This window comes from Corapipo altera, unplaced genomic scaffold (assembly GCF_003945725.1).
Source record: "Corapipo altera isolate COAL_440 unplaced genomic scaffold, ASM394572v1 112, whole genome shotgun sequence".
NCBI lineage: Eukaryota > Metazoa > Chordata > Aves > Passeriformes > Pipridae > Corapipo > Corapipo altera.
In genome coordinates this window covers 4,367,874-4,383,432 of record NW_020884899.1, presented here as the reverse complement: position 1 = coordinate 4,383,432, position 15,559 = coordinate 4,367,874, and the positions used below count along the sequence as shown (strand labels likewise).

At 51.0% G+C, this 15,559-nt stretch overlaps 2 protein-coding genes across 8 annotated transcripts in view; one reads left to right on the top strand and one right to left on the bottom strand.

Moving 5' to 3' along the window:
* The first annotated feature begins 3,422 nt into the window (after positions 1–3,422).
* On the top strand, positions 3,423–7,477 carry TMEM53 (transmembrane protein 53). The gene is made up of 3 exons (XM_027649166.1): positions 3,423–3,531; positions 3,978–4,096; positions 5,895–7,477. Exons 1-3 carry the CDS (start codon positions 3,456–3,458, stop codon positions 6,555–6,557), a joined length of 858 nt encoding a protein of 285 aa, XP_027504967.1. The 5' UTR covers positions 3,423–3,455; the 3' UTR covers positions 6,558–7,477.
* Positions 7,478–12,638: 5,161 nt separating this feature from the next.
* RNF220 (ring finger protein 220) overlaps positions 12,639–15,559 on the bottom strand; it is a 212,779-nt gene continuing 209,858 nt past the window's right edge. For all 7 annotated transcript variants that reach the window (XM_027649089.1, XM_027649085.1, XM_027649086.1 and 4 more), the window contains one exon: positions 12,639–15,552. In XM_027649089.1, coding sequence (XP_027504890.1) covers positions 15,481–15,552 — 72 coding nt within the window. In that variant the 3' untranslated portion in view covers positions 12,639–15,480. The remainder of the gene's footprint in view (positions 15,553–15,559) is intronic.

Below are 15,559 nucleotides of genomic sequence, written 5' to 3'. Positions count from 1 at the left end.
CTAGAGAAAAATAAGAAAGAAGTTTAAAGAGGGCTGTGAAGATAGAGGAAGGCCGTACTAAGGAATTACTACCAAAATCACATTTAAAATCTCTGGCAAATAATACTAAAGCTCTTACTAACCATTAATTTAATCTCATTTTCCCTTAAGTCATAGATAGGAAAACTGAGGCAAAAGGAGAGTTCCTGGTATGTCTGAAGCTGCACAATGAATCTGTGACAGACTTGAGATTATTTTCCAGGGCTGGTGGTTTCACTACAGGAGCTCTCTTCTCTGCTCTGTTAATAAAGTCATTTTGATGTTTCCCATTACCCCAGCCCTGGTTTCTCACTAGCCTCATGATATGAACACTGCGTCTCATATCTGACCTGCCAGGGAATAAATAGGGTGAAATGAGAGCAGAAATAGGTATGGATTTATGGGGAGTGACAGGGTCAAGGGGGCTATAAATGCCTGTTAGCAAAGCAGTGCAGCCCTCACTCACGTGCTGGAGCGACAGTCATCTGGACTGGGCCCACATCCACCCCAGGAATACGTGCCTGGCCTTGGCAGTGGAAGAGTGCTTTGGCACCCTTTGGCATGACAGACATTTCCTCAGGTTTTTTCCTAATTTCCCAAGCATGTTTTTAAACAATCTAAGAAAAGCTAAAATGCTAAGAGCTATAGGCAAGAAGGCAGAAGCCTCAGAAACATCCTGTGTCAGCACTTCCTTCCATCCCTTCACACAGGTGTTAAATAAAGCAACATCTTGCCAAATTTCTTTGGCACACTTTTGGCTCAGTAAGATAACCCCTATTCCAGCTTGACACATGTGAAGGTGTACTTTGTAGGGAGGTGAAATGTCAGGGATCAAGCTCTCCATTTGCTCAGGTAGGTGGCAATCCCACTGCTGTGTATGTGTTTGGCTGGAGGACACTGACCAGTCCCAAGGAGTTAGACACCAGGATCTGTGTCCACACACAGATACAGAAGGAGGGATAAGGTTGCAAACAGCTGCATTGACACGGGTGCCTTGTCTTCCACCAATCTCTATCAACATGCCTAAGGATAAGAAAGGAGTTCTCACCTTGTCTAATGCACTTCTTGGACTTCCTGCCTAAGAAAAGCACCATTTTAGGTTTTATTTAAGTGTGGTTTAGGATAAAAAAAGTTAGAAAGACACACAATCTTTGGATTTCAGAACAAGAAGTTTCTTTCAATGTAATACAAATCACCAAGATTACCAGTTCCCTAGCTACAAAATTCTTAAGTCCTTTCTCCTAGAATCTGGAGCAAAATTCCAAAGCAGTTCCAGAATATCCCCAAGATACTTGCTCAAAAGTAACTTTTTATTCCTATTTTCGGAGCCAGACTGAAAACAGTGACTAAGAGGTGAACATGTATCTCAGAACCTGAAAACAAACAAACAAACAAAGTCTTTAAGAAACAATGTTTAAGAATTAAGATGAGATGAAATTTCATTTGGGAATTTACGGTCTGTGCTCTGTAAGGAGTCTGTGTCCTTGGCAGGGCGTTTTCAGGACCTCCTTTGAGGGGAAGCAGGTTTAAAATAAATCCATTTTCCCAAAATAGTTGTGATTGAAAATGTTATTAGCCATAACAAATGTTAGTGCTGACAGGAGAATGGCCTGTTAGGGGCCTCGGCTGAAACAGTCAAGTGAAAGTCATATTTCACATTATTGCAAGCATTTTCCTGTGATTTACAGAATATTTGTGAAACATTACTTACAAGGCATATGATTGATATTGAGGGAACAGCTCATGTGTAGGGGGAATCTGTATTTCACAGAGACTGTTTGCATGAAATTTACAGTCCCATAAAGTGCTCCTCTGTCCTCAGCAGAGATCTAGTTAAAAGAACTTTACAGTCTGAAACATCCCAAAATTGATTCTAAATTAATGTTTCTGTATTTATGTTTAAGATGCTGGTGGTGTACTGCTACCCCATTTTTATTATAAAGCTGCAGTAACCCTCCCACTCTTCAGAAATACCAGCACCAGCCTCTGGACGTGAGGGTTTTAGTGATACAAAGGGCTTGCCTATGGATCAATGGGAAAAAAAGAGGAGTTTGAAACAGCAATGACATGGGGCTTCAGAGGATACAGTGGTTACTCTGGCTGCTATAATCACAGCATCTGCTGACACAGTAGTCTTCAAGCCAACATTGCAAAGCACCCTGAAAATGTGCATTAATATTGTTATTATGATCATTTTACATATGGGAACATACAGACATAGGGAAGTTAAACGGCTTGCCTGAGTCGTTTGTCAGTGCTAGCATCAGCACGTAACTCCTGTTTTGTTGGCTTCAAACTCTGCTCTCCACAGTGCTGGGCTGCCACCCAGTCCATTGGACCTAATAATCAAAACAAGGCTGGGTCAGGGCAGGGCTTTATTCCTGCCAAGAAAAACACCAGTGATTTAGGAACTGGCCCTGGCAATTCAGCAGTTCTTTACGTCCAGAGTGCTGCTAAATCATCAGTTTGAGATCAAAAGGCAGGCTGGTGCTGCGTCAGCCTCAGTCCGAGTGCGAGGTGCCAGCGACTGATCACCTTGGACCCGTGGAACGGTAGAGTGGCAGTGATTTGGTGTTGCAACATCGAGGTTGTGCCCAACCTCAAGCAGAACTTAGAGCTTCTGTTTCCCCCGCAGGTTTCACCCTCTCCTGGCACACCTCACCCTCCTCACCACCCTCCTCACGCACAATGCACCTTCCTCAGTGTACCCCACTGTACCCAGCCCCTACCACCCCACAGTCCTGCCGGCCCCTCTCTCACTGTCCGTCCTGCCCCCCAGCCCCACTGCTGATGCAGCCACAGCCCCAAACGCAGCCCAGCATGGCCTCACCCCCCTGCCCTGACCCTGCTTCCATCCCGCCCCTGCCCCGCCTGACCCACGGCAGCCCCAGCATTCCCCGCCCCAGCCCACCATCCCACAGGCCCGATCCAGCCCAACCACAGGCCCTGCGCTCCCTCACACCCCAAACCCCACCTCGGGCCCTCACACGCTCCCTGACGCCCGTGCCCAGCCCCTGCGTCGCCCCTCCTGACCCAAACACCCAGCTCAGGCCCACAGCGCCGCTCAGCCCCTACACTCTATTCCCAGCCCCCCTGAGTGTGATCCCCACTCCAGGCCCAACCATTCCCCCCATCCCGGCCCCGCAGCCCCTCACTGCCCCAGATCCCGGGGGGCGGTTACCTCGCACAATAACTGACAGCAGGCAGCACCAATCGCCGCCCTTCTTTCTGGCCCGCGGCCCAATGGGCGCTCAGCGGGCGGGGCGCCGGGCTCGGCGCTAAGGGCGCGTTGCTAAGGAAGTGGGGGGCGGGGCTGGGGCAAGGCCAGCGGGGAGGCGGGGCGGGCGCTTCCCCTTCCCATTGGCTGCGGAGAGGGGATGGGCGGGGCTTCCGGCGGGGAGGGCGGAAGCGGCGGCGGGGGCGCGGCGAGCGCGACCATGGGCGCCCATGGGCTGGAGGCGGCCGTGGTGGAGCTGCAGCCGGGACCGGGACCGGGACAGGACCAGGACCGCGGTGCGGGCGAGCGGGACCGGGACACCAGGGACAGCAGGGCCTGGGGGAACCCTGGGGGGCGCGGGCTTGGGGGGACCCCTGCGGGGGGATGCCGTGGCAGGTGTGTGGCAGTGAGGGCAGGGCAGGACGCTTCGCTTTCCCCCTTGGAACAGCGGGGCACGACAGCCCGTGATGCCCCCGGGAGGAGGGCTTTCGCCCCCCCGTAGGGATCTGCTCGGCGCTGGCTGTGCGTCACTGGAGAGCGGTGGGAGCTGCGGGCGCTGGAGCGGCGCTGTCCTGCCGGGCAGGGCCCCGCGGCGACACCGGGCTGAGGCCGCTCGCGGCCAGCGGGCAGATCGAGCTAATGCCTGCTCCCACATTGCATTTAAACTGTATTGACCAAGCAGTTTGCCGGGAGTGCCGGCTCGGGCAGACTGGAGGGGCGTTATGTTAAAACTTGTGTTTAGTTTCAGAAAGCAGCGCGGAGAAAGGGCACGCAGAGCGCCAGCCTGTGGTGATCCTGCTGGGCTGGGCGGGCTGCCAGGACAAATACCTGGCCAAATACAGCGCAATCTACAGCCAGAAGGTGAGTAACTTGTCTGTGTTTTTATGGCACTGCCTCTTTTCTGCATGTTGGTAAAGTCGCTCTGAAGCCTCTCTCGATCTGCAGAGTCATGGGGAGGGAGTGGCGAGTTCTCCTGTCGTTGAAAGCTCCTTATCTCCTGGAGCCCAGGCAGTGTTATCTAACAGCTGCTGATGTCGCCTTCCAGTGTGCAACTGAGACAAAAATACTTCCTTGGAGAAACTTTCAGCTGCTCTGTGAATCTCTGAAGTATTTTAAGGCTTTTAAAGTTGTGGGATTATTCAGGAATGATGTGAACTGTGTTAGTTTTCCAGGCAGGTAAACATGCAGGGAAAGATCCTGCATTTACTGCTTGCTGTTAGGCCACAGCAAGGCTGGGCACTGACAGAGCACATTGGCATCTGTCACCCCTTTGGCTCTTCCTTCCTGTGAAAATGATTCATGTAAATGTTGTAATCTAAATTAATTTTATCCTGCCTCTGTAACAGGCATCCTGTGATAGTCATAGCTTCTCACTGCGAACTCCTGGTGTTTGAACTAGGGAGGTCCATCCTACTGCCAATTCCCTAAGTTTTGATATTTTCCTTTCTAATGCTGTATTTTACTGGAATGACCTCAGCTGGTAGTGTGAGGACCCAGTGAAACACTAGATTTTTTTTTTTCCTTGATCAGCATACAAGGAATCCTGTATCTGTCTGAGTCTGTTTCAGCTATAGGTGGTAAAGTTTGTACATAAACAAGTCTGTTGTTGATGTGTGGAGTGCAGGAGTCATTAATTGGCTCAATCTAGTGAAGAGTTAATTGTTAAGTGGCTGCTATGACTAAGAGATGCTGCAGAGAAGATGAGGAGTACATTACAGGGCAGCGTGACAACTTCTTGGAAAATAACTTCCTATCAGAAAGGTCATAGAAAGGAGAGAAAGGGTTTTCGTAGCTCCCTAAGAGGTAATGACAGTAACCATGGCAAGATGGTTGAGAAGACTTTGATTTAAGAACTTGGTATTCTCCTCTTCCTTCTGCACTGCTTAGGAAGCTCTGGGAGGTAGGGCTGTCAGGGTGGCTTCACCTTGTGTTTGTCAGTGTGTAATGTCAGTGAGCTTAGGTGACAGAAAAGATCTAAAGCATTTATAGATGTGGTTCCATCTGTTCTGTTTAGAAAATCCTCCATGATCCTGTTTGCTGTGCAAGGCTTCAAGTGTAAAGGCAGCTGCTCAGGAGTTCTGAGTCTCTGAGCCAGAGCTCTTCTTTTGCACAGCTGGAACGTTTCAGGAAGGTTTACAAAAATCCTGTCAGTGGTGGCTGTGGGTGAGTCTCAGACAGCTGCAGACAAGTGCTACCCAAGGAGAGGACGAAATTCCTCCTCCTTCTTGTATTTGTTTCAATGTCATGAGCTGGATGTGCACCACATTCTTACCAAAATGGCTGATACTGAAGGTCTGTGAATCAGAGAGATGGTTTTCTCCTCCTGAGTGAGGACTAACACTCATGTAAGTGGGTGGCAGTGTCCCCAGGGGCTGTGCCATTAGTGCAAGATTTGAAAGGATCTCAGACATCAGCAAAGCCAGGCTTCTGCCCCCGCAGAGACTTTTCATAACAGTGTTATGATTATGTAATGTTGTGATTAATGTAATCCTGTTCGTATCAGTGCCTTGCTGCTGACTCTAAAGACTTTCTTCTGGCCCTGTGGTTTCTGTTGGAAACCTGTCCCAAATTTTTGCATTCTTTGTACTGATGCTTGCCTACATCATGTAATTTACAGCACAGCCTAAATGTGTTTGGTGTCTCTTTCTGTTCTTCTTAGGGGTGCACTGTCATCCGCTACACGGCTCCATGGAGGATGATATTCTTCTCTGAGAGCTTTGGCATCAAATCGCTCCAGACCCCAGCCAGGCGACTCCTGGAGCTACTCTTTCACTACAGGGTTGAAGACAGACCGGTTCTTTTCCATGTTTTCAGCAATGGTGGTGTCATGCTGTACCGTTACATCATCGAGGCACTTCGCACCCACAAGTCGTTCCAGAACCTCAGAGTAGCAGGCACCATTTTCGACAGCAGCCCTGGCAGAAGAAACTTGGTAGGAGCCCTTCGAGCCCTGGCAATCGTCTTGGTCTCCGTGAACGTGCTGCTCAAGTATTTCCTCCTGCTCACCTTTGCCACTGGAGCCGTCGTGCTGAGGGTGCTGCTGTACCCCCTGACCCGCTTCGTCCATGAGAGCCACTACGACGCCCTGCTGAAGGCGCCCTCGCGCTGGCCCGAGCTGTACCTCTACTCCCAGGCCGATGCCATCATCAAGGCCAGCGAGGTGAAGCACATGGCTGACACCAGGCAGCAGCTCGGTGTCCCCGTGAAAGCCGTGGACTTCTCGGACTCGCCCCACGTCAGCCACATGCGGGTGTATCCCACCTACTACAGCAGCCTCTGCCTGACCTTCCTGTCTGACTGTGTGCAGGGCTCACCTCCCTAGCGCTGCAGTGACCTTCAGTGCTTGCTTTGCTCAGCTTGTAAGGGAAATTGTCACCCCCTTTACCTTTGTGTCTTTGAAGGGAGGAAAGTAGAGACTTCTTGTTTGGTTTGGTTCGGTTCTGTTCTTTTCCCCCCCGCTGTCTACAAGTCTGGAAGCCTCCAGCCTGGTCTTTGGACCGGCCACATTATAGCAGAAAGTAGATATGGATTAATTTATAGTACTGAAGGTGAAATCCTGTCATGGTTCATGTTGATGTACTTTACCAAGGTGTCACAGACCAGAATTTCACACTGTTATTTGTCTCTTCCTGTCTCTTCTTGTTCTCTGCTTTCCGTGTTGTCTCCTTGTCCCTGATGTCCAATGTGCATGTTCTATGGCTTGTACTGATTTAACAATACAGCTCTTTCATGTCTTTGTTGTTTGTTCTTTTTTCTCTCTGCCATTTCTTTTAATTGCAGTGAGCAAAGAGAACCAAGCCTGCAGGATTTTTTGCTCCACTCAGTGCATCCCGACTGTTGTTGTGCTCCTTGATGGAGATCAGGCCCAGAAACCAAGTGTAAGATCTGGAAAAGGTGTGTGCAGGGCATTATGAGCAGCCTGTCACCTGGTTTCATTAAATAGCTGAGATAGAACAGTCAAAGCTCTGATCCTGGGTGGGAGCTTAAATGTTTGTTTTAACTTTTGTGTTCTTCAACCCAAAGGTTTAACTTAACGTTCTTGAATGTGTCTTGTGTTTTGTTTCTCTTTCTTCCAGTCTTTTGTGTGTTCCACTGAGTAGTTTTGCTTTCTTGGAGAACTGCTTCTTTGTTATTGAGTGTCTTTGAGCAGCCTGTATTGTGCATCTGAATATGCAGGGAAACTTTTGGGTTACAGCTGTGCCAGACCTCTGAAATAGAAAGGTGGAACTGCAGAGGAAAATGAACTGTTTCTTGGAGATATGATTTATTCTATTTGGATGATCAATCTTTGCAGTCCGTGCAGTGTGTAGAAGAAATTAATTCCTTCCACCTAGTGGAAAAGTGGCTCGTTGCACTGAAATTCAGCCATGTTTGGTTTTAGGGTTTGTTGTTTATTTGGGGGAGAAGTGGGGATAAAGACAGAGGAGAGCCTGCTAATATGTTTATGCTATGTCACAAGCAAGTTAATAACATGGTGAACAGAATTAGCCAACTTTAAATTGCCAGGAGGAGGCTCTGGAGGGCTGTGACATGGGCCTGTTTGAACAAGGAGCTGCCCTCGAGAGGTTGGCATGTAAAAGACACGAGGGTTTTTACTGGTGGTTGCTGCTTGTGGGATGCAGTGCTGGTCTTGCCCACCCTTGGGGTGCTGTCATCCACAATTACAAAACACTTGCTGTTCTGGATCCAAACACAGAGGGGGAGGTTCCCTGGGAGGCACTACAATAATTTGGAAGTTTAAAACAAGAACTGTAACACCTCACAGAAGCACAGGGTGAGTGGCCAGTGGTGACCAGCACAGCTGTTTTTGGCAGACTAGTGTGGCAACCCTCATTTACAGCAGAATAACCCCATGTTGGGCGTGGTTTTAGAGAGAGGACTGGGGTATATAAAATAGGTGAAAATTAACTGAGAAGGGGCTGATGGCCTGATTTGTCTTTGATTTTTTTTTTTTTTTAAAGTGAAAGCTGTCTCCAGGCACAGGAGCCCTTGTTGCTTGCGATCCCATCTTCCTTAGGTGTGATCCCAGTTTCAGCTTCCACTGTGACGATGGACTGTGAGGGCTACACTGTGTAAGAACCTTCAGCCTTCCCCTTTTCATGGAGAAATTCTTGTTCCTAGGATTTGGACCTGTAAAGTCCAGGCATAGTCCCCTATCCCCAGAAAGCCCATCAGCAATCTCCACCTTTTTAAAGCAGGCCCCTGTGGAACTGTGGAACTGTGAACACTCTTAGGGAGCAGAGGTGATAAAGGCTATTTAACTGGCACTTGCCCTCACGCTGGTTTCTATGGGTTTGGTATTTACAGAACAGTTAAACACTCCATAATATGCACCTCTGAATTAATATGTTTGTTCCTGGGAATCTGCTGTTCCTGTTTATTGCCATGGGTGTTGTTGAACTTCTCCTATTTAAGGACTTGGGCTGCTGCAGAACGTGGCTGGCAGGAGCTGGAGGTAAACCCTCTGACCCTGCGTGACAGGGTGGCAAAGCTTCCTCTGGGGAGAGCCTCACATGTCAGCTACACCTTCCACCCCCACCTTCACCTCCCCACCATGGGATTGCCACTTCCCCAGCTCAGTCCAGCTCTGCCCTACTTCCCCCACTTTCCAGGGCAGCAAGCAGGGAGTGGGTGCTGCCTGATGGAGCTCCACAGCCAGAGTTGCCCTGGGTTTTGCAAACAGGAACCTGTTCACAGGCCTTTCCACTGCTGCAAAAGTGACCCGAAATTCGGGGGTAATTTGTGTACACACCTTCTGTGGGAGCAGGATGGTCTCAGGCAAGTCAGTGATTTACAGCACCAGCATTCCAGGTGGGTCCTGTTTTCTGAGTCCCAGCAAAAGTTTTAATTCCAAATGTGAGCAGTGTGTGACATGCACTGTGTGATACGTTGCCCTCTACTTTCCTGTGCTGCGTGTGCCCCCACCTTCCTGCCCTCTGTATGCCTGTGGCTTGTTATTTGAAACAGAAGGTTAATAACTTGGAGCCCGAAGGCACACGGCCGAGAACTGATCCAAGCGCTACTGGATTTACAAAAACCCAGCCTCAGACCCTTAATCCTTGCTAAACTGTCACGGTTTGGTGCAGCCGGTGCTCCTAAAGAGCTTCAGCCTCAGCACTGAAAGCCCAAAGGTTGTGATATCTTGGCAAATCCAGGTAAATCTCTGAGACGAGCTATGGGAAGGAGGGTTACTGCAGATCTGTTCTTTGGGAGGAAAAATGCAGCATCCCTGGGCTTGCCTCGTGGGTAGGGAGTGGGATGTGGCCCGGAGCTTTTTTCCCTGCAGCCCAGCCCTCCTGTGGAGACCATGAAGCAGTGTGGGTGAAACACCAGCAGCGGTGGGAGACAAGGATGCCCAGGGCCTGGCTGCCACTGCTGTGGAAAAACAAAACTAACTTTCCCTCAGCAACAAAATCAATGTGAGAGTGTTTTCTGTGAGAGAGCTGGCTCCTGGCTCGCTCCCCTGTGCTGCCTTCTCTCCCCAGGCAGTGGTGATGTTACAGGAAGGTTTTGAAAAAGAAAAAAAGCCACTTAGTGGTCATGTGTCCAGGCTGGAGGGTGCTCAGCTGCTGCTCACAGGGGTGGGAAGGTGCCTGTGCAGCCAGGGTGCCCCAGGGCGCTGGGAGGGGCTGTGATGGGGAACTGGGCAGGCCAGGGACAGGATCCAGCCCAGCCAGGGGGCAGATTTTGTAGTTGGGGGGAGCATCTTGCAGCACAAGTAATTCAAACCAGGCCCCTGGGTGAAGGCAGACCTGTGCCCACACCTCACAGAGATGTTCTTTGAAAAGTGTGTGGGCTGAGGTCCCATCTTGGCGCATGTTGGGATCTTCCAGGATTATGGGTGAAGCTCTGCCAGTGATGGCAACGGGTGAACGGCCTGAGAGGGAACCAAACAACCCAACCCCGTGTGCATCTTCCTAGAAGGAGAAGGAGGGAGGTGTGAGGCTGGTCTCCATCACCTGTGGAGGAGCTGGCAGAGGGTGGCTGTGCCGACCTCCGTGGGAGCTCCGTGCCGGGTGGGAACAGCCTCCACGAGGTGGCAGCAGGCCCCCTCTTTCCTGCGTGGAGGGATTTCTAGTCCAGGAGACAGCGGAGAAGATCCCAACAAGAGGACCCCAACATGGCTCAGCCCAGCGCTTCTGTGTGCCTGAGAGCGTCTCCTGCGAAAAGTTTCCTCTTGGGGCAAGGGAGAAAGACCAGCAGGAACTAACTCCAACAACAATAAGCAGAGATCATGAGTTAATACAGGACAGCGTCTATCCCTAGAGCTGCCTGAGATTTGTACTAGATCCTATTTCTCAGTTTTAACTGAACGTTGAAACAAACAGTCTAACAGCAAAAACAGCTTTACTGCCCTTCCCACCCTGGCAGGTCAGGTCACACCATTTCCCTTTTCATCACCCAGGGAAGGCTATCTGTGTTTTAAGTGACTCTGTAATACTGTGATTAGCAGACCATGGCCCAGCTCTGGAAACTCCACATATTGTGACTGTGGCACTCCCGTGGGATCCCTGTAGTCCCCAAGCCCTGGGGAAGATGATCTTAGTCCTGCTTTTCTGAAAAGGCTGGCAGGACTCCCCAGTACACAGGGCTGGGGACTTAGGGGGCAGTTAGGAAACAGGAGAGCACAAATGGGGGCCACAGCCACTACCTGAGCAGCCCCTCTGCCAAGCCCCCTTCTCCAGCTCACCATACACACAGCTCCTGCTCTCAGGCAAGGGAGGCAGGGGCTCACCGTCCAGGTGCTTGCTCTGCCTGCCTGACATCAACTTCCCTTTGAACTTGACTCCCCATCCCCTCATTTCTGCCTCCTCACATGGCTGCAAGCCCACCCCAGCACCACCAGCCAGGGACAAGTTGGGTGGGCAGAGGTGTGCAAGGCTTCTTTCAGTCACCCTCCCAAACCCTTGGGGGCTGGGGCAGGGAGAGCTTGGGCAGCCCCTGCCAAGTGATGAATGAGCTGACAATAGCGTATTGATAAGGAATTAACCTTGAGCCCTTCTTGCTTCAGTGTCAATAGAGCAGGAGCCAAGTACACACGTTTGATTGGAAATCTGTGTTTGGCCTCTGTGCCCATTGACGTCCTGGGAAGATGAGAGGGGGATGTGAACTGCCCTGCTGCCCCCTCCCCAGCTGGGACCCTCCAGTGGGTCCCCCTCAGCTTCCCCAACCCGCTGCTGCTGGAGTTGGCCATGGGGACCCAGCTCTAAGGGGCTGCAGCAGCCTCTGTGCCCCTGACCTGGCATGTGGGGGGCTGGGTACTAGGGCCCCCCTTGTTCCCCAAAGGGCCTGTGCCCATCCTGCACTGGCCTACACTCCGAGCAGTTTGTTTAATTAAGTGTTTTGCCTAATGGGATTGCCTCATTTCCATAACAAACTGGCGGGCTGTCATTAGGTGGGCTCCCTCATTCATTACTGTTAATTAGATATGGATCCCCCAGAAGGCGGCGCGGGGTGATGAACGAGGCCCCTGACACACGCTATTACACATTAGCATTTTCTCAATGTATCCGATACATCACGGGCCTCCGCTTCCTAAAGATATTTTAAATAAAATATTAGCAGCCTGCTGCGGGGTGGGTGGAGAGCCCCTCACCCTGGCCTCAGGCTTCCTTTGGGCCGAAAGCAGATTGGAGAGTGGCTGAGATGCTCTGCTGCTCCTCGCCAGCCAAAAAAGCAGCTAAATTCCACCCCCCCACCTTTCCCTACCCTTGCCCCAGCAGATGGAAAGAGGTCTCTGAAATCCCCACTGCCTCCTCCCACCATCCTGGGGTGGCAGCCGTGGGGAGGGGGGGTTGGAAACACCCCATCGACCCATCTGCAAAATGTTTGTAAACCGAAAGCGTCGGCGCCAGCCGCGTGCAGGGGGGAACCACCCGACCTCTGCCCCCCCGGCCCCATCCCTGTGCCAGGGGTAACCCTACACTGCACTGGGGGCCCCTAATGCAGGATGTATGGATCTGTTGGGGCTGGGCGCCTCCTGCCCCCAGCTAATGCAGCCGAGGAGACTTCATTATGGGGGTGTCCCCCGAGGGGTGCCCTTCGCCCTGCCCTCCTGGCTCTACGAGGGGAGACCAGTTGGGGCAACCCATCCATGGTGGGGTCTGGTGAGTGTCCCAGCATCCCCCTGCATCTGTCCCTGCATCACCGACAGGACCAGGACTCCCCTTTGGGACATTACCCACATCCAGGGGCTGTGGCATGAGGTGGGGGGTGTCTCCTCCGCTGCCTCTCGCCTGCAAAGGGAAACACAGAGAGGCGGAAAAAGCCTGAGAAGATTTATACTTGTTTAATTAATGTCAAATGTAGTTTACAAACGGGAGTGACAAGTACCTCTTTGTATAATATACACTGACACACAATCATCGACACACCGGAATATCGCTTTGTGCAACTGGGATTCTTTGGGCAAAGATAGGTAACTCTGATATTTCAGGTTTTTTTTTCTTTTTCTTTTTAAATCATTTAAACTCATTACAGAAGAGGGGAAGTGGCAGATGCCTGTTACAAACCAGGGTGCCTCTCTCCCCAGCCTTCCCCCAGCAGCTCCCCCCCTTGAAAACAGGGGATGGCTTTACAATTTAAACAAAAAAAAAATAAACAAAAAATAACCCCCAAAACAAAGAACCAATGACTAGTTACATATGGTTTTACACATACGTACATAGAGCACACGGCTGGTCCACAACACCTGCCAGAAATTCTGGCTCCCTCCCAGGGCCTATTTCCAAGGAAGGGCTGGTTTGGGGTGTCCTGCCCTGTCCTGCCTTCCTGTCTGTCTCTCAAACCCACCTGCTGCACCCTGTCCAAATCTGAGACCTCAGCACCAGCACACTCCCAGCTCAGCCACATCCCCCCCAGGTTTTTCTCCCTTCACAAATCCAGCCCGAGCTGTGTGTGCCTGTCCTTCCCCTGCCCAAGTGCTGCTGGGTGCAGGGTCACCCAACAGTGACAGCCCCCTGGGCAGGTCCTGCCTGCAGTCTCCTCGTGGGGTCAGGACCCTCCAGGGTCCCTCAGCTTCCTCTGGTCCCTGGGAGCTCTGCAGGTACATGTCCCTGAGCACAGGAGGCTGCAGCTCTCTGGTTTCAGAGGCCACACACTGCTATGAGCTTGGAGACCCGGGAAACTCCCAATTAGGAATTGTCACCTTTTGATGAGATGCTTATCAAATAACAGCTCCTTCAATTTGGTTTGGTTTTTTTTTTTTTGGATGCAGTGGGATCCTTCTGAATTCACTCAGGAGATGCCAAGGCCAGCAGCTGTTCTCTGCAAAGCAGCACCAAGCTCAGAGCAGGGAACACATCCTGCCCTCCACATCCTGCCTCCCCAGCCTTTCCCTCTCTGGAAATACCCCAGTGGCCCAGTTCCAAACCCCTCATCCACCACTGTTCCCAGACTGTCTTAAAATGCCCCAGCCACGTTTTGCTGCCAGGTGGGATCTGCTTGGAAAGACCCCTCAGGAGCAGGGGAGATGAGCTTCCCCATCTCCCTGTCTTCTGGCTGCAGGGAGCTAGGGCAGGGATGCACAGCGTGGAGCTGGGAGAATTCAGAACACGAGGTCTTGGGAAATGGGTCGTTATCTGTTTCTTGGGTCCTGACAATAAAAGAAACAAAACCAAAAAACCAGGCCAGATGGCAGCTTTGGTTAAGGTTGAGGATATGGGAGACAAGGACAAGCATGAGAGACTGCGTGGAAGAAGCTGGGGCTGTGGGGGACCTCTGGATTCAGCTGGAAATGTCTCTGCTGGACACTCTGGGGGGTGGTGGTGTGGATGAGACAGGGCTGGCTTAGCTCTCTACCCTAGTGCCAAAACCTCTTGGGCAAAAAGCAGGCTGTAGGAGGGTGGGAGCTGCGGGATGTGGGTGCAGGGCAGGGCTGGCTCTGCAGGGTTTGCACAGCTCTGCTGGGCAGCACCGGGCCTGCTGCAGCCACACCCGTGAGGGAACCGGCCCAGCTCTCTGGGCAAAGCCACGAGCACAACCACTCTGTACCCTGCCATCCCCACCTCCCCACCGTCCTGAGCAGCCCAGGCATCCTCAGCCAGCAAATGCTGCCTGGAGGAGAGGAAAGCAAAGCCGGGCAGGGGAGGGGAAGGTGCTACAGCCTTGGAGGAGGCAGAGGGGATCAGCAGGACCCCTCGAGCAGGTACTCCCAGCCCGAGGAGAAGGCAGGGCTCCAGCTGACTCCCTCCTTCCAGCTCCACACCGTTTGCCCCTTCCCCAGCTGGAAAAGGCAAAGGGGCTGAGCCAGATTCCTCCATCCTGCCCGGCCCCCCGGTGAGGAGTTAAAAGCTGTGTCTTTCCGGGGATAACGATTCTATTATAAATAGCCCCATTAGCTACAACTAATGACAAAAATCCACCTCCTCTACTCCCCATAAGTTCTGTAAGTTATGGGCAATGCTACAGCCATTACTAAAAGCTGTTAACTTCATATCTGAATGAGGAAATATACACCACAGAACATTAAACCATTTATATTATATATATGTATATATATACTTTTTTTAAACTAATGACTTTAATGCCAAAACTTTGCTGAACCAAGAAAAATATGGGTTTAATGTTCTCTGCTCATTTTTTTTCTTCTTTAAAAAAAATACAACCCAAAGAAAAGAAAGGGAAACTTATTAGTATGTAATGTTTGAGTCTATCCCATTTATACACAACATTGTAAACATATATAATCTATATTACATGTGCTTCATTTCTGCCTGTGTGTGTTTTTTTTTTCTTTAAACCTTTTTGTTATCACTAGAACACCACAAAAAACCAAAACAGAACCAAACCAAAACCCAAACCAAAACAAATAAAAACAAAACAAAACAAAACTGAACAAAGAACACAAGTTACAGGTTATTTAACATCTTTCTGTCAAGGGTCCCTTCCCCAGTCTCCTGGGGGCAGAGTGGTCAACAACACAGTCCAAAGGACGGCTCACGAGCCATCCACAATGCAAAGCCAGCTCCAGGGAATGGGTGATGGGGAACACTGGTTTTAAAAAAGGGGGCTTCACAACAAAGGGTTTGGTTTTGCCCGCTGCAGATGCTGAAGGAGGTCTCAACTTGCGGGACCTGGCAGCCGAGGCTCCCCACTGCTCCTGTATCCTCGAGTCCATGTCTGGAGTCTCTGGTTTGTTTTTTGATTTTTTTTTTTCTTTAAATTTTAAAACGTCTTTTTTTTGTTGCGGTCGTTCTTCTCCCCCTGGGTGTGATGAGCTGGGTCCCGCCCCACCGCCGGGTCCTTCATAAGTAGATGCGCCGAAGGTCTCCGGGAGACGTGATGGTGTTGCACTGGGGACAGAGCTTCTTGGCACCCTGCAAG

Coding starts and splice junctions, on each gene's coding strand:
- TMEM53 (XM_027649166.1), top strand. CDS start 3,456: ATGGGCGCCCATGGGCTGGAGGCGGCCGTGGTGGAGCTGCAGCCGGGA. Junction 3,532..3,977: donor GGGACAGGACCAGGACCGCG/GTGCGGGCGAGC, acceptor ACTTGTGTTTAG/TTTCAGAAAGCAGCGCGGAG. Junction 4,097..5,894: donor GCGCAATCTACAGCCAGAAG/GTGAGTAACTTG, acceptor TGTTCTTCTTAG/GGGTGCACTGTCATCCGCTA.